Source organism: Carcharhinus amblyrhynchos, chromosome 15 (genome assembly GCF_965287045.1).
Source record: "Carcharhinus amblyrhynchos chromosome 15, sCarAmb.v2.hapA, whole genome shotgun sequence".
Taxonomy (NCBI): Eukaryota; Metazoa; Chordata; class Chondrichthyes; order Carcharhiniformes; family Carcharhinidae; genus Carcharhinus; species Carcharhinus amblyrhynchos.
Genome location: NC_137338.1, coordinates 21,412,884 through 21,431,480, shown reverse-complemented (window position 1 = coordinate 21,431,480; position 18,597 = coordinate 21,412,884). Strand labels below are relative to the sequence as shown.

The 18,597-nt window shown below is 40.7% G+C and overlaps 2 protein-coding genes across 7 annotated transcripts in view; one reads left to right on the top strand and one right to left on the bottom strand.

The window, feature by feature from the left end:
• Window positions 1–18,597, top strand: part of cmss1 (cms1 ribosomal small subunit homolog) — a 323,934-nt gene that overhangs the window by 58,245 nt on the left and 247,092 nt on the right. The window lies entirely within an intron of this gene.
• The window catches only part of filip1l (filamin A interacting protein 1-like), a 235,731-nt gene that overhangs the window by 22,883 nt on the left and 194,251 nt on the right, over window positions 1–18,597 (bottom strand). For both annotated transcript variants that reach the window (XM_080203555.1, XM_080203556.1), the window contains one exon: window positions 4,057–6,820. In XM_080203555.1, coding sequence (XP_080059681.1) covers window positions 4,057–6,820 — 2,764 coding nt within the window. The remainder of the gene's footprint in view (window positions 1–4,056; window positions 6,821–18,597) is intronic.

Here is an 18,597-nt window from a genome sequence, read left to right as displayed (position 1 = left end):
GGCATTTAGAGAGGCAAGGACTGATTAGCATGGTTTTATGAGTGAAAAATCATGTCTCTCAAACTTGATTGAGTTTTTTTGAAGGGGTAACCAAGAAGGTAGATGAGGACAGTGCAGCTAACATTGTCTACATGGACTTTAGCAAGGCCTTTGACAAGGTACCACGTGGTACGTTGTTGCATAAAGTTAAATCTCATGGGATCCAGGGTGAGGTAACCAACTGGATAAAAATTGGCTTGACAACAGAAGACAGGCTGATTGTAGAAGGCTTTTTTTTGAACTGGAGGCCTGTCACCAGTGGTATGTTTCAGGGATAAGTGCTGGGTCCATTGTTATTTGTCAATTATATTAATGATTTGGATGAGAATTTATGGGTATGGTTAATAAGTTTGCAGATGACACCAAGATTGGCAGCAAAGTGGACAGCGAAGATGATTATCTAAGATTGCAATAGGATCTTGATCAATTGGGCTAGTGTGCCGACGAATGGCAGATGGAGTTTAATTTAGATGAATGTGAGGTGATGCATTTTGGTAGATTTTGCAGGACCTACTCAGTTATTGGTAGGGTGTCAAGGAGAGTTATAGAACAAAGAGATCTAGAGGTGCAGATTCATAACTCCCTGAAAGTGGAGTCACAGGTGGACAGGATGGTGAAGAGGGCATTCAGCATGCTTGGTTTCATAGGTCAGAACTTTGAACACAGGAGTTGGGACGTCTTGTTGAAGATGTACAAAACATTGGTAAGGCCACACTTGGAATACTGTGTACAGTGCTGGTCACCCTATTATAGAGAGGATATTATTAAACTAGAAAGAGTGTAGAAAAGATTTATTAGGATGCTACTCAGACTTGATAGTTTGAGTATAAGGAGAGGCTGGATTGACTGGGACTTTTCTCCCTGGAGCATAGGAGACTTAGGGGATGATCTTATAGAGATCTGTAAAATAATGAGGGGCATAGATGAGGTAGTCAATGTCTTTTCCCAAAGGTAGGGGAGTCTAAAACTAGAGAGCGTAGGTTTATGAGAGGGGAGAGGTCCAGAGGGGCAATTTTTTTCACTGAGAGTAGTGAGTGCCTGGAACAAGCTGCCAGAGGGAGTAGTAGAGGTGGGTACAATTTTGTCTTTTAAAATGCTTTTAGATGGTTACATGGGTAAGATGGGTATAGAGGGATATAGGCTAAATGCAAGCAATTGGAACTAGCTTAGTGGTAAAAACTGGACAGCATGGAAAAATTGGGTCGAAGGGCTTGTATCCATGCTGTGAAATTGTAAGTTTCCAAATGCAGCATAATTAAAAGTCAACACTACCTCTTTTTGTACGTTGTATTATTAGTTGCGAAACTATGCATTTTGATTGTAGATCCGCACTCCCATTGTTTTTATATGTCATTTAAAGTCTTACCATTAATGGTATTTCCTTGCCTTAATCATCATCTCTGCATATCCTGCTTACCTTGTGCAATTTGCTATTTGAGTGAAGTGCACTACTCTCATGCTTTCAATTGTCCAAGGGAAAGGTAGCATAGTAACTCTGATGGCTGTCAATGCATCTTTTACCAATTTCATACATTTGTGCACTAAAGGTCATTTGCTCCTCCAGTAACCTGGATTGAATCTTGTGGCTTGTGCTACCAAATAAACCTATTGGACTTTAACTTGGTGTTGTCACACTTCTTATTGAATCTGGAGCGCAGAAATAAAGTGATCTCGTACTGTGTTGGGAGATTTGGGTGTATGTTAGACATAAATGGAAGTTTTCAAAATGAATTCTGGCCAAGCAGACAGTTCCTGGACAAATTGAGATAACTCCCTTCTATCTGCAAATACTGTTTGAAGGGTCATGGTACATACCAAAGTTCTCATCTGAGACCCTCCTAGGGATCCCTAGATGTTTCCCCCTTTTACTGTCTTGTGATTTCCACCTGGAATAAAATTGTAGTTGGTGGAATTAAGCTGGTTTCCAAGGGGTAGGAAACCTGGGGTAACTTAACAGCTCACTTGCTCAGATTTTGTTGGGAAAAGTGTTAAAAGCATTCTCATGTTATATCTTTTGTTAGATTGTTCAGCATTCTGTTCACTTTGACTCCATTGACTCCATTTGACACCAAGACCCCTAGGTTTCTTTCAGCTTTACCTTTAACTATTTCAACATCACTAATGGAGTGCCTGTGTGGCATTTTTGCCCACCGTAGTAAATAATCATAGAATTCCAACAGTGCAGAAGGAGGCCATTCAGCCCACTGAGTCTGCACGGACCACAATCCTAACCAGGTCCTATCCCCATAATCCCACGCATTTACCCTAGCTCGTCCCCCGGACACTAAGGGAGAATGTAGCTTTGTCCTTGTCTTTAGTACTTTAGCTTTGTCTTCATTAAAGTTCAAATGCGATCTGCCTACTTGAATATTTCACTGAACCCATTGTATAACTTCTGACTCCTTTCTCCAAAGCTACGGTTCTTCACACTACTCTGCAGACTTGATTTGCCTACAAAACAGTGGATATACAAGTACGAATTCAAATCAGCAAACTCACCTTGGAGTTCACTTCTAATTAGTTTTATGTTTATGACATAATAGGAATGACATTTAAATTTCTATGGAAAGAGGCAACCAGGTGTGAGGATTGTGATGAAACATTAAACCGTTGTGGGATTTAGAGTGGAAAGGTGACTACCCACATTGGTTTATTGGACTTGTGTGATGATTTGTAATATGGATTCTAGACCTTTAGTGGCAGCATTTCATTTATTAGAAATGAAATTTTCTCATGATTGAATTCTAATCTGTTGAGTTCGAGAATTTTAAGTGGCTATTTTTCCTTGAAGTCTGTAGTGTGTGTGGGATGTTGACATTGGAAATTGGAATGGACATTTTAATTCTATTTGGAAATGGCTTTTCTATTTTGTGCAAATAGCGAGAGCACCAAGCTCTCCCAGGTAAAGTAATAAGCATTCCCTTTACTCTGTCCAATGATGCTCTTTGGCCTCAATCTCAGAGCTCAAATTTATTTTTCATTCCCGCATTAATTGCTCTAATTGTCCTGAATTGTCAACCGTTCAGTGATGATAGTCTCTGCAGACTTGAATTTACATTTGGATGACTCCCAAAGTCCGAAAGATGTGCTATTTAGGTGCATCAGCCAAACTAAATTTGCCCTCAATATGCCCGAACAGACACTGGAGTGTGACAGCTAGGGGATTTTCACAGTAACTTCATTGCAGTGGTTTATGTAAGCCTCCTTGTGACATTAATGAAATAAACTTTAAAAATTGTACGAATGCTTACTGCAATTTGTTGAAATTCCTCCATTACGCCAATGGAGCATTAATCCAATTATAATTGACTGTTTAATGCTAGCACTGTATTAGCAGAGAGGAATTTTGACTACTCTTGGGCTCTGTGCCGCATATTCCATAACATAAGTATTGGAAAGATCAGCAGATTAAACCTTCTTTCTATTAGTTACAACCAATCTTGGATCCAGGGATGAAATAATCAAATAGCTTCCAATTCCCCACGTTCCCCCTCCCTCCCCCACAACTCCCATTGAAATGATTTAAGCAGAGATCTTATTGCATAAAGACAATTTGGGAACAGAATATCACAAAAATTGCTTTTCCGGTGATAAACTAAAATTGTAAACATGCAAAAGAAAAAAAAACTCAACAAACAAACTCATTCTAGTGTTTACTGCTACTCATGACTTGTTTTTCTCTATTACAAGTTGTATTTGAATTTTTTTTAATATTTGAAGCAAATACAGTTTTCTGTTTTATACAGTGCAGGTTAAATGGTGATGGGCTGTTTAATACAAGTCTTGAAAGTTGTGGAGTTACACGTTATAATATGTACACAAAGTATTATTGAACACACAAATCCAGAGGTTGTTGATTAGGTGCAGGGTTTATACATTACATGCACAAACCAGTCTCAAATTAAAACAGGAGATGCAGGTAATGAAAGTGGATCTTCTAATATCGAAATTAAGAGCACTGTTATTTTCATGGGGATTTGGGTTGGGGAAGGGAGGTTAATCATAGAGATTACTTACTGTAATTTGTGAATGGCGTGGGGCAGGTGTGGTTGTTGGTGTAATAGTAATACTGCTGGTGATTTTATTGGTTGATTTATTTGGTGTCCCGTTAGTTATGGTTGGAGTTCTGATTTCCTGGATTGAACTGCATGGGCTCATTGGTCTTGAGACAGGTGTCGCTGTTTGAATGTGGGGATTACCTAAGTGGATATGGATTTTATTGTCTTCAGTGGTAATTACGTTAGGACTGGTGTTTGACTTTTGTAGCTGCCGCCCTTGTATCTTTTCAGGCGAAACTCTAAAGATCGTATGGGCTGTAGCGAATTCTGTTGGCTCAGGGGACAGCGCTCGTTCTGGTGAGCTGGCAGTCACAGCAACTATTTGAATTGGCGACATTGTCCTTTCTGGGGTCATTGAGCCACACGAGTCTGGAGTTCTCGATTTCGACACTGGAGTCTTGGTAAGGGGTGTCAGGGCACGCTCTGATGTGGAGTGTGCATCTGAAGGCGTTGACTTTACAGGTGTGATTGAGGCATTCTGAATAATGGTTATTCTTTGCTTTGGAACGCCACAGTTGGGGATAACGGCTGTGCTAGTGTAAGAGAATGAATTTTCTAAAGTGGGGCTTGTAATTTCCAGAGTAGCTGTGCTGTGCCCGTGATCTGGGGTTACTTTTATGTGAAGAGGTTGGCCTTGTTTCTGAGTAAGCACCATTTCGCCCGGTTGCATCAGATTTCCATTCTGTTTGGTTATAGCTTTTCTATCTTGTGTGCAAGTTTCTTTGCTCTTCACCCATGGCATCCATGACTTCTTATTATTGACGCTATTTACAGTTAATGAGTTGTAATTTACTTGCAAGGATTGATCATCTTGAGAATTAAAATCGGCTTCTTCACTCTCTGTGCATATCTTTCCATTCACAACTGCTTTTTCTAAAGGAATAAGACTTCCATAATCAGGTGGTTCGCTGTCCAATGCTTCAGTCTGGATCTCTTTTGAGCAGAGTTGTAATTCCCCAAATCGCCGGCCATTCATGCCTGGCCGGAGGCTCTTGCTGAACCGCCTGTACCTCTCCAGTTCTTTGTTAAGATTTTCAGTTTCCCTTGATAGTTCTTTGTTTCGGTTTTCCTGTTGAGTCAGCTTTTTTTGCAGTGATGTCTGCTCCGCTTTGAAATGACACAGTAAGTCCTCTGTTGCCATATATTCATGGATTTTGTCTTTGAGGGCTTCCACTTCTCTTGTTAAATGGCTGGATTTTGCCTGTTCCTCACTGAGTCTGTCAAACAGTATTTGCTCTTGGGTTGATTCAGCCTTTTCGGCAAGCTTGTATCCAGCCAATTCCTTCTTCACAGCCTCCAGCTCGCCTGACAATAATTTCAGCTCCTGTTGTTCATTGTAATATCTGTGCTCCAGTGAGTCATAGTCATTCTCAGTTTTCATGAGATCATCTTCTACAACCTGCATCTCTTTTAATTTGCGCTTCAGCCTTTCAACCTCCTGAGTTAGTTCTCTCACTTTATTGTCATCCTGCTGTAAATGTTTAGGAGATTTCCCAGACTCTTGCTTTCCTTTGTTTTTGAGGTATTCCTTCTCGACTGCTTCGAGGGACTGGAGTCTCTTCTTCAGCAGGTTGGACTTGGATGAAAGGTCATTTCCTCGCTCCTCCTCAGTTTTCAGCTTCTTTTTAAGCTCGTCTCTTTCCTTGGTCAAACTGTATGTTTTCTCTTCCAATTCGGCCTTGGACTTCAACGCTTTTTTACTCTCCTCTATTAGTTTTTCTGTCACCACGGTAACTTTATTTTCCTCGATTTGAAGCTGGGCATTTGCGTTTTGAAATTTATCCTCCATCTGTCTCATCTTCTCTGCCATATGTTTTCTTTCATCGACCAGCATCACGGTTAACGTTTTAAGCTTGCTTAGGTCCTCCTTCATGGTCAATTCTGTTTTCTCCAGTTTGTTTTCGATTGCTTCAAGCTCCCGAACTCTCACTTTTAAGTTTTCCAATTCATTTTCTAATTTCTTGGTTAGGTTCTTCTCTTTTTCCAGATTACATTTGAGCACATAACATTCCTGTTTACTTTTGCTGAAGGCATCCTCTAATTTTTCCAATTCCATTATTCTCCTCTTTAATTTCTCCACCTCTGATTTTAGGTTCCTGCTGTGCCCTTCTTCCTTCTCTATTTTTCGATTGAGATCCCTGCACTGGTTCTCCATTTTGGTAAGCTCTTCGTCCTTTCCCTCCATTTCCAGCACACGCTTCCGCAGGTCTTCCACCTCTGCCATCAAGCTGGAATTCCCGCATTCCCCGCGGTTGATTTTTTCCCTCAAATCCTGCAATTCCTCTTCTGCTTTTTTCAACGATTTATTGGTCTCCTCTAGTTCGTCTATCTGGCGGCTGAGTGTGGCGAGTTTTAAGCGGAGCTGTCGGTTCTGGCTCTCTTCGTTGGTCAGTTTGGCCATCGTTGTCTCCTGTTCCTGATAAAATCTACTGGCTTGTGCTTGCAGTTCACCCTCCAGAGCGAACACCTTATTCTCTTCTTCTGTTGCCCTTTCCTCAGAGGCTGTTAGTTTCTCCTGAGCTTGTTGTGCAGTGACAGACAGCACTTGGACTTTTTGACTCTGTTGGTTAAGTTGCTCGGAAAGCCGTTGCTGTTCATCCACCAGTATCAGTGCAAATGATTTCAGTTTGGTCAGCTCTTCCTTTAGCTTTATAATTTTTTTGACATTTTCTTGATCCTTTTTCACCTGGTAGGCCTTTTCTTGGTCAATTAACTTTTTCAATCTAAAAGGGGCAAAAGAAACAGAGATAAGAAAACAAGCAACTTCACTAGATGGTCTATTTGTTGCATTACACTCTTTTTCTAATCATTCTTGGGATATGGGCATCACTGGCTGGGCCACCATTTATTGCCCATCCCTAGTTGCCCTTGAACTAAGTGGCTTGCCAGGCCATTTCAGAGACAACCACATTGCTGTGGGTTTGGATTCACATACAGGTGACAACTTTGTATTGGATGTAATGTGACCAATGGTAGCAAGCTGTAAGGGTCAGCTGACCCAGTAAACCATGGAACCAATTACTGAATATATAATAGTCAGCTGACTCACTATAAATAAGAACCTGTTTGGAATTGTGGGGAGCTTGGAGTGGCCCAGGGCAAAGCCCCAAGTTTGGAGTGATGAAGTTTCTTTATTAAACTCTTTTCTTTGATTTGTAAGTTTTGTTACATTTTATTGTCTGCATTTGGAGAGTTCCTTGTGAGGAGACAGGCTGGACCAGGTAAGGACGGCAGATTTCCTTCCCTGAAGGATCTTAGTGATCTGGTTTTTATGACAATCAACATTGGTTTCATGGTGATCATTAGACTTTTTAATTACAGATTTTTGTTGAATTTAAATTTCACCATTAGAACTCAGGTCCCCAGAGCATCATCCTGGCTACTAGTCCAGTGAAAATACCACTACGCCACTGCTCTTTCCTCAATGAATTTATAGTGTTTGTTTTAAACACTTGAGCAAAATCATTCAGCAAGTTGCGTAACTAATTTTTGAGTGCTCAACGTATAAACTTTAACAAAGCTGTAGATAATGGAAATCTGAAATAAAAACAGAAATTGTTGGAGACACAGCAACCCAATCAGGATCTGTGGAAAGAACAGATGAGCATGTTTCAGGTGTTCTGTCAAACTTTCTGCTCTTTTCGCAGAGGTAATCTGATCTGCTAAATGTTTTCAGAAATTTGTGCATTTATTTATACTTTAATGCTTGGGCGTTTTCCAAAACTATCTCCGTTAATAATGTTGGCCAAAAAGTGGTTAAATGTACTATAAATGTAGAGATAGAAGTCAATCTCTGAAACTTCAAGAAAAACCCTTAAAAAGTGGGTGTTGAGTTGTACGTTGAGTGTAAGGGTGAAATGCCAGCATGGGTGTGGGGTGTTGTTATTTTGAAATGTGGAAAAAAACACACTGGTATAGACTGAGTATTCTTTATCCATAAATCCGAACATTAAACACATTTAAATACCAAACTTTCTTTGAACCTTGTCGAGTTTTAATCTGGGAAGTCTAGGTGTTTGTCTACACTGCTTACCTTGCCATTTTTGCGGTAAGATGTCAAAAACAGACTTTCAGATACCCTGTATTTATTTTTCAGTGCCACTTTTTTCTTTTCTAGCCATTCTGTTTGCCATGATGTGGAGATGCCAGCATTGGACTGGGGTGGGCACAGTAAGAAGTCACACAGCATCAGATTAAAGTCCAACAGGTTTATTTGGTAGGCTCACCTGATGAAGGAGCAGCGCTCTGAAAGCTAGTGATACCAAATAAAGGTGGTGAACTTTAACCTGATGGTGTGAGACTTCTTACTGTGCCCATTCTATTTGCTTTAGACCCTAGCTGGCCTAGACTTAGGCTATTGTAATGTAAGTTTACATGCAATATCCAAATAAGCCAAAATGATCTGCAATCCAAAATGCAATTGGACTCCAGGATTTAGGATAAAGGGTACTTGACCTGTAATTCATGTTAAGTTAATGTGATATGGTGTATTGAATAACATCATTGTAAAAAGGTGCTTTTAACCACACAAGTGCTTTAAAAATCTGTCAAATCCATTGTCATCAGCAGAGGTGATGGCCTGGTTATTTTATTGCTAGACTATTCATCCAGAAACTCAGCTAATGTTCTGGAGATCCAGGTTCGAATCCTGCCACGGCAGATGGTGGAATTTGAATTCAGTAAAAAAAAAACTGGAATTAAGAATCTACTAATTACTGTGAAATCGTTGTCGGAAAAAACTATCTGTTCATCGTCCGTTAGGGAAGGAAATCTGCTGTCCTTGCTTGGTCAGGCCTATGTGTGACTCCAGACCCTCAACAATGTGGTTGACTCTCAACTGCCCTTGGCCAAATAGGGGTGGGCAATAAATGCTGGCCCAGCCAGCGATGCCTATGTCCCAAGAAAGAATGAAAAAATCCGCCACCACTTGTGGGTGGGTCTTTATGTGGATCTTCACAACACAAGCCGTACCATCTAGTTAAATGCAAAATGTACATCTGTGGGGTGAAAGATTGAGGCTGATTATAAATGCATTAGGTTTAGCATGTCATGACTGTAAGGAGGAGTTGAGTTGATTTCTGGGGCTGGAAAAATGGGAGCATCTTCTATGCTGAGTCAACTTATATGCTGTTATCTATGGTGTGCAGAATTGGAAGGAAAATGTGACAAACACAAGGACCTACAGTAGTGTTCCTACTTTGTAGCAGTCACTTGAATAAAATTGGATGAATTCACTTTTATAGAGGGATCAACAGAAATATCCAAATTTATTATGCAGTGGGCCAAATTTTCTTGAAGATGGGGGAATGTGAATCTTACTGTAAGTTCAAAATTCATCTGTTCCCAAACTCTTGTTCAAACCATCTTTTGATTATCTCACACTGTACAGCTCATTAAAGAGGAATCCAATCTGGTGAATACATTCAGATTGATACCTTATCTTCAAATAAATTATATTGCACGGGACGAATTCTATCTTGTCAATTTCTTGCTTCATATATACTTGTCATTCCATCTGTACTAACATCACCATGTATGACTCAGTAGCACATTTGACTTAGATAGTACACCTATGAAATGCTTTGGGACAATTTACACTGTCTGTGTCTATCAAGACACTGTGGAAATACAAAATCAAAATACTGCAGATGCTGGAACCCTGAAATAAAAATGGAAAATGCTCACAATACTGGCGACATCTGTGGCGAGAGAAACAAAGGCCACTGAGCTGAAATATTAACTATCATAAGAATCTTGCAAAAATACAAGTTGTTATTGAGAAGGATGCTTTACTGGGCACTCTCTCAACAACACAAAGAAAATATGAATCCAGAGTATATATTATCAGGGCTGTCTGGTGTGACATCTTATGCACAATTTCAATGAATTTTTTTCCTTGTGGGTGATTAGCTGAAATGCTGATAGGCCACAGTAGCTAGGATTAATCCTGAATGCAATTTACCAGTTACTGCCCAAATGTAAAAGTTGTAATGACCTATTCTTTACAAGAGTACCCAACAGATCCAAGCATCCTAAGTGACAAAGTTGCCATTTATTATTGCTTGCTCCTATGCAATGATGTGCCAGAAACAAAGATATCAGAGTCTGATTCACATTCCTGACTGCATAGGATCATAGATTCCCAACAGAACAAGGCAATTCAGCCCATTGAGCCTGCACCAAAGACAATCCTACCCAGGCCATATGCCTGTAACCCCATACATTTACTCTGCTAATCCCCCTGACACTAAAGGCAATCAACCTGACCCACACATCTTTGGACTGTGGGAGGAAACCAGAGCACCCGGAGGAAGCCCATGTTGACACTCGGCAAACGTGCAAACGTCACCGAGACAGTGACTGGAATTGAACCTGAGTTGCTCTGTGAGGCATCAGTGCTATCTTATGTGCCACCATGTACTTATTATGCATGTATCATGCCAACTTGTACTTATTGTTTGAGTGTGTTTGTCTTCAACAAGGACACAGAAAATGTAAAGTTGTGTGCATGGAAAATTTTTAAAATGGTGATATCAAATTACTGACCAAAACATTCCTGAACAACGATAGTATGAAAAATAAAGTAACAAATGCCTTTGGAGGGCCAGTTATTGCATTAGCACGTGACATTATTAACTTCTATAAAATGGAGATTGCATTAACAAGGGCAATATGTATGTATGTAGAGTCTTTAATGTAGAATAATGACCCTCAGCATTTCACAGGAATATTATGAAACAAAATTTGACACTGAGTCTCAGGATATATTCGGAAAGAAAATCAGAAGTTTGTCAAAAAGGTAGCCTTTCAGAAATGTGACAAAGAAGGAGAAAAGCGAGGTAGAGTTGTAGAAATAGGGACTTCTGGAGTTGAAAGTTATTTATAAAGTTTATTTTTATAAGTGTCACAGGTAGGCTTACATTAACACTGTAATGAAGTTACTATGAAAATTCCCAGGACAGTTAGGCTTGCTGTTTGTAGAAGACAGCGATTACTGCTTCAATGGACCTTTTCAAAGGAAGCTAAGAGGGGAAACAGGCCGAGGGGAGTTGTTAAGAGGGAGAGAAGGCTGGGATTGTGCCAGGAGTAGGAAAGTGGATGAACACTGCAGCATTGCTGTTTTTGAGGATGGAGAAAAGAAAGGAATCATGATGATGGTCAGGGTAAAGGGGGAAGAGGACAAAAGGAGGAGGGGAATGTGGAAATGGAAGTGATAGATTCAGCCCAGAGCAGCAACTATCACTTAAGGGTCATAGTCATAGAGGTTTACAGCATGGAAACAGGCTCTTTGGCTCAACTGGTCCATACTGCCAGTTTTTAACCACTAAGCTAGTCCCAATTGTCCACGTTTGGCCCATATCCCTCTGTACCCATCTTATCCACGTAACTGTCTAAATGCTTTTTGAAAGACAAAATTGTACCCGTCTCTACTACTACCTCTGGCAGCTTGTTCCATGCACTCACCACCCTCTGATTTTGTGAAGGGGAAGTCATGTCTCACTAATTGTTCAATGAAAACTGAACCATTGCACCATGTCTATAATCAGTGACACATCTGTCGCTCCATATCAGTGCATAGCAATCATAATACTTAAGGAATATTGCCCATTGGATCAATTACTGTATTGGCCATTTGACCTATTCTCCCTGTTTTAGTGAATTCCTTAACTAAGCATGTGTGACTTCTATTAGAAAATCTTGCATCAATTTCTCATCAAAGCAACAATTTATTGAGCTATCTTTGTAGCTGTTTAAATGTGAAAGTATTTTTTAATATGTGGAATATTCTAAGACAAAATTCAGTGGGCTGAATTTTACCATCCCGCCTGCCACATGAATCGTAGCGGGTGGGACTTGGATCATTCAAATGTCTGTTGATCTTGGCCGGGATCTTCCAGCTTTGGGGCTGGAAAATCCCACCCAGTGTCTGAATATAAAATGATGCATCATAAGTAAACATTGTCATGGTGTTTTTTTTGTAATATTATTTCATATACTATGTCAGCTTATACTGGATGGGGAATGCCATCAAAGCACACTTAGTTTTCTAAAAATTCATGCATGGGATGTGGGCAATGCTGGCTAGGCCAGCATTTATTGCCCATGGATAACTGCCCTTGGGAACATAGTGGTAAGCTGCCTTCTTGAATTGCTGCAGTCCATGTGGTGTAGGCACACCTACAGTGCTGTTAGAAAGGAAGTTCCAGGATTTTGACCCAGCAGTACAGTCAAGTGAAATAGCAGTATGTATGTAATGGACCTTATTACTGGTGTGCCATTAGGTCTGTTGTTGATGATGTGCTTTCATTATGTGTTTTATAGAGAATATTAAGTATATTTAATAGGATGATGCAGTAGAAAAGATCACACCAACTACCAAGACAATCTCTATGCAGGTCATATAAATAACAAATTGGTGTGATCTTTTCTACTGCTGACTATGATGGGAACTTGAATGAACAAGTTCCCTTTTCATAGAATCATAGAGTGCAGAAGGAGGCCATTCGGCCCATTGAATCTGCACTGACAACAATCCCAGCCAGGCTCTTTCCCCATAACCCCGTACATTTACCCTAGCTAGCCTCCCTGACACGAAGGGGCAATTTAGTATGGCCAATCCACCCAACACGGCTATCTTTCAGACTGTGGGAGGAAACTGGAGTACCTGGAGGAAACCATACAGACATCGGGAAAATGTACAAACTTCACACAGTGACCCAAGCCGGGATTTAAACCCAGGACCCTAGTGCTGTGAGTCAGCAGTGCTAACCATTGTGTTACTGTGCTGCCTACCTGGGCAGGAAAATAGCTTATTCCTGGGAGTAACAAATTGTGCAACATATCCTGGGTTTATTTGATTTTCTTTTTTTGGGCATCCTGTCACTAGTCTAGGTTCCTCACCTTTACCTCCTATACATTGTCTGCATCCTTCCATCTACACAAAGACACACGGCAAACAGATCCATTTCAGATGGGGTGTCCTTGTATCGTACAGCTTTGCTTATGGCTCTGGAGGCCAATTCTTGAGAGGGAGACCACAAGTGCTGCACATGAAGCTACTGAGTGCTGTTATGGCTTGGTGTTTCGTGTTAGCATCTGTTACCAACTCACTGTAGCCACTGGCCATTTTGGTGGTGCACACCAGCTCAGAGGAGGGCGTTGCCATCACCCTCTGTTGTCAGCTGGTAGCTCGCAGGTGCGACAATTGAGGTATAAAACCTTCAGGTCACACTTGCAAGTGTCCTTGCAGTAAAGCTTTGGCTATCCTACAGATACTATACCCAGTTGTATCTGCATGTATCCTAAAATGTGAGCAGTAATTAGAGCAATTACTAAGAGGGTGATTGATGACTATAACACTACATTCTCCACTCTCTCCTTTCCTTCTGTACGAACAGTATGCTTTATATAGTGTGCAAGAAATAACACTTTTCAATACTTTTACCAACAAATGTGACAATAATAAATAAGAGTTTTATTGTCCTTAATGAATGCATAACCATAATAGGGATATAACAGGTACTGCATTACTCTTCAGAATTTGCTGACTGGAATGCTTCCCAAAACCATGGAAGGCATTTAATCATTTGCTGCTCATGAGACCTTGGGTGAAATTTAATGCCCTCCCTTGAGGTGAGTTTGGAGATTGGGCTGAGGGTGAGGAGGGGATTCATTTAATCAGGTGGAAGGGTGCTGACTATTTTTGGAGCTGCCTTGACCGAATCCAGGTCAGAAAGGCTTATCGATAGCATTCCAGTCCCAGTGCCAATTAACGTCCACTTAAGGACTTCATTCCGCCACCGCTGGTATTCAACCGGCAGTGGACAGGGCAGAGGCCGTACAGGCAAACAGAGCTAGTGAGATACTGTGGGCCATCAGCTCAACCAGATTTTTTGCCACCACAATCTACTCTCATAGCCCAGCATATCCCTCACTGTAGCATTAACAGCAAGCCAGTTGACCAACCCTGGTTCAATGAGGAGTACATTGGAAGTAAGGCAAGGGTAGCAAAGCACATTCCTGAAAATGCAGCGTTGGCCTGGCAAAGCTACATCACCGGTCTATGAGCTTGCTAAACAATAGAAGCAACATATAGATGGAACTAAGTATTGCACAACCAAAATCAAAACTCTGCATCCCTACCACTTCCAGACATGAATAGTAATTAAACAGGTAACAAGAGAAGGCTTCATGAACATCCCCATCCTCAATTATCAAAAAGTCCGGTGTGTCTACACAAGACAAAGCTGAAGCATTTTCAACCATCTTTAGCCAGGAGCGTCAAGTGAATGATTCATCTAGGCCACCTCCTGGGGTTCCTACCATTACCAATCTTGAGCTAATTCAATTCTTCACGGGTTATTAGTAAAAGGCTAGGTGCTTTAAAGTTTTAATACAGCAAAGGCAGAAAATCCTGCGTCATGCCTCTGTACTGAAATTCCATATGTTTTTCTAACTACAGCAACAAGTCCTGTTGCCTTCAAAGATCAATGCACATGAACTCCCAAGTTCATTCTGTTCTGCACACTCTTCAGAACTGTGCTATTAAGCCTGTACTGTCTCTACCCAACCCTTCAGCTGAAATGCACCATTTTATATTTCTCAACATTAAATTGCAAATGCCATTGTGCCACATCTACTTATTATGCAAGTCGATCTGTGTCCTGTTGCCAGTCAATTGGTATCACTTTCACTATTTGCTGCATTAAGTTTGTCATCAGCAAATTTTACACTGTATCCCGATAGCCATGTATCAAAAAAAGCTGTGGGCTGGCACTGACTTTGGGGAATGCTATTGTCTACCAACCTACACTTTCAAAAACAACCATTTACCACAGCTTGCTGCTTTCTGTCCTTATGTCACATTTTTAATCCAAGCTGACACTGACTCTCCTATTTTGAGAGTCTCAATTATGTTAACCAGTCTTTGATGTGGTATTTTGTAAAACGTTTTCTTAAAATCCCAATAGACAAAATTCACTGTGTTTCCTTCATCAATGTTCTCTGCTGTGGCATCAAAAATTTTAAATAGATTAGTCAAACACAAACTGCTTTTTACAAATTCACACTGACTCTCATTAATTAACTCAAACCTCCAAGTGGCTGTTCATTCCTGTTCCTAAAACATTACGCAGCACTGCTGTTAACTGTAGTTACTGAGAACAACCTTGAATAAGGATATCACATTCAGCGCGTTTCTAACCTGAGGCATCTCCCTCGTATCTAGGGAAGATTGGAAGATAATGGCCAACTTTTTTATATCTGCACCCTTGCTTCCTTTAGCAAACTGAACTATTATTGCCAGGCTTTCCAGTACATCCTGTCTATGAATTTTCACACTATCCATCACATAGAACAAAGAAAAGTACAGCATAGGAATAGGCCCTTCAGCCCTCCAAGCCTGTGCCGATCATGGTGCCCTAATTAAATGGAAAAAAAAATCACCTGCCTTTACTTGGTCTGTATCCCTCTGTTTCCTCCCTATTCATGTATCCACCCAGATGCTAATGTGCTTACTTCCACCATCTCCTCTGCGAGAAAAACATCTTCCGCACGTCTCCCTTAAACTTCCCCCTCTCACCTTGAACCTGTGCCCCCTAGTAATTGACACTATCCTTGGAAAAAGCCTCTGACTATCCACCCTGTCTATGCTTTTCATAATTTTGTAGAACTCTATCAGGTCTCCCTTCAGTCTCTGTCTTTGCAGTGGAAAATATCCTAATTTATTCAACCTCTCCTCATAGACAACATCCGTGAGACCTGACAACATCCTGGTGAACCTTCTTTGACTCTCTCCAAAGCCTCCATATCCATCTGGTAGTGTGGTGACCAGAACTGCATGCAGTATTCCAAATACTGCCTAACCAAAGTTTTATATGGCTGCAACATGATTTCCCAACTCTTGTACTCAATGCTCCAACTGATGAAGGCAAGCATGACATATGTCTCCTGAATCACCTTGGTCACCTATGTTGCCAATTTTAGGGAATTGTGGATCTGCACGCCCAGATCTCTCTGTATGCTAATGCTCCCAAGGGTTCTGCTATTTACAGTAATTCACACTTAAATTTGATCCTCTAAAACACATCTCCTTGCATTTGTCCAAACTAAACTCCATCTGCCATTTCTGTGCCCAAGTCTCCAATCTATTTACATCCTGTTTTATCCTCTGACAATCCCTGGCACTATCAGCAACTCCACCAATCTTTGTGTCATCTGCAAACTTACTAATCAGATTACCACATTTTCCTCCAGGTCATTTATATATACTGTAACAACAGAGGGCCCAGCACTGATCTCTGCAGAACACTAGCTACAGATCTCCATTCTGAAAAACACCCTTCCACCACCACTCTCTGTCTTCTATCACCAAGCCAGTTCTGTATCCATCTAGCCAGCCCACCCCAAATCCCATATGATTTTAGTTTTTGTACCAGTTTGCCACGTGGGACCTTGTCAAGTGTCTTACTAAAGTCCATATAAACCTGTTTTTGTATTCTTAATGGCCCATCATGGTCTACTTCTACTTAATATTGTAATGATTCAGGAAGCCCAAATGGAAAGGAACATACTTTGCATTCTGTAATAAACTAAAACCACTACAGTGGTGTACATATACTAGTCCCTGCCTGGAACCGCAGTACAGCAGGCCCAGTCCGGGGCCTGCCTTATAAAAGACTCAGGTAATGAGTTCCAGCTGGTCAGGCCACTGCCTGTCACCAAGGGAATTCATACACAATGAGTCCCACGGGGACATCAATCAGTGATTCCCCATGGACCTCATGGGGGGTTATCACAAATAGGATATTGCTTCCTTCTGTAGTACTATCCAACACTTACATTCCTTTCTGCATCATATTTTTCTTTTGTACTTTTATTTGATTGTTTCCATGTCCCTACTAATGAACCTCCCCATGAGGATATTGATTCCAATTCTGTTGAGGTGCATTACATCCTATTAAAGAGGTGTGTCCTGACTTAGCACTGGTCCTAACTGTCCCCCTGAGAAATCTGAATCCATTGCCATGCCTCAAACTACACACTTTTTTTTATATACATTCGTTTGACATGGGTGCCACTGGTTGGCCTGCATTTATTAGCCATCCCTCGTTAGTCTAGCAAGCCACGCAGTTTCAAGAGTATTTCAGTTAAGAGTCAGCCACATTGCTGGGGCTCTGGAGTAACATGTAGGCCAGACCAGGTAAGGACAGCAGATTTCTTTCCCTAAAGGACATTAGTGAACCAGAAGGACTTTTTCGATAATGGTTTCATGGTCATCAGTAAATTATTTTATTGAATTCAAATTCCACTGCTGTGGCAGGGATTTTAACCCAGGTCCTCAGAACATTAGCTGATTTCTGGATTAATAATCCTGTTGAAGTTGTACAAGACATTGGTAAGGCCACACTTGGAATACTGTGTACAGTTCTGGTCACCCTACTTTAGAAAGAATATTATTAAACTAGAAAGAGTGCAGAAAAGATTTACTAGGATGCTTCTGGGACTTGATGATTAGAGTTAGAAGGAAAGACTGGATAGACTGGGACTTCTCTTCCTGGATCATAGATGGTTTAGGAATGATCTTATAGAGGTCTATAAAATAATGAGGGGCATAGATAAGGTGGATAGTCAAATTCTTTTCCAAAAGATAGGGGAGTTTAAAACTAGAGGGCATAGGTTTAAGGTGAGGGGGAGAGATACAAAAGGATCCAAAGGGGCAATTTCTTCACTCAGAGGGTGATGAGTGCTTGGAACAAGCTGTCAGAGGCAGTAGTAGAGGCAGGTACAATTTTCTCTTTTAAAAAGCATTTAGATAGTTACATGGGTAGGATGGATCTTGAGGGATATGAGTCAAATGCAGGCAATTGGCACTAGCTTGGTAGTAAAAACTGGGAGGCATGGACAAGTTGGGCCAGGGGCCTGTTTCCATGCTGTAAACCTCTATGTTAATGTCACTGGGCCATTGCCTTCCCTCATATTATATTTTCTACTCAGATTGGGAGTAATCCACAGCTTGCTTTTGAGGTTCTACTTTTAACTTCTCTCGTTCTAAAATCTTTAGGACCAAAGTACCTGTCGTCTCTATGTCGTGGGTACCAATATGGACCACAACATCAAGCTTGGTTCTTGCCCCTGCTCATTATTCTGCATCCTTTCCGTGATGATCTTTACCCTGACACCAGGAAGGCAACACAATTAACTGACATTAATTCTGATTGGTGGGAAACATGACATTTGAATATAACAATTAAACCCCCAGTCAATAATTTCACTGTTTAATTCTTGAAAATGGTGTGCTGCTAACATAAAACGTGTGATGTTTCCCAGCTGAGAATAATTTATCTATAATGCTTTCAGCTTCAGTATGTATTTTGGCAACTGGAAAATGAGAACAATGCTGCAATTCCTTATTTTACTTATGAATTTTTGCTATCTGTGTATTTTGTTACTTGTCAAAAAAAATGGATAAATCACACACTTGATCTTTCAAAGAAGTTGT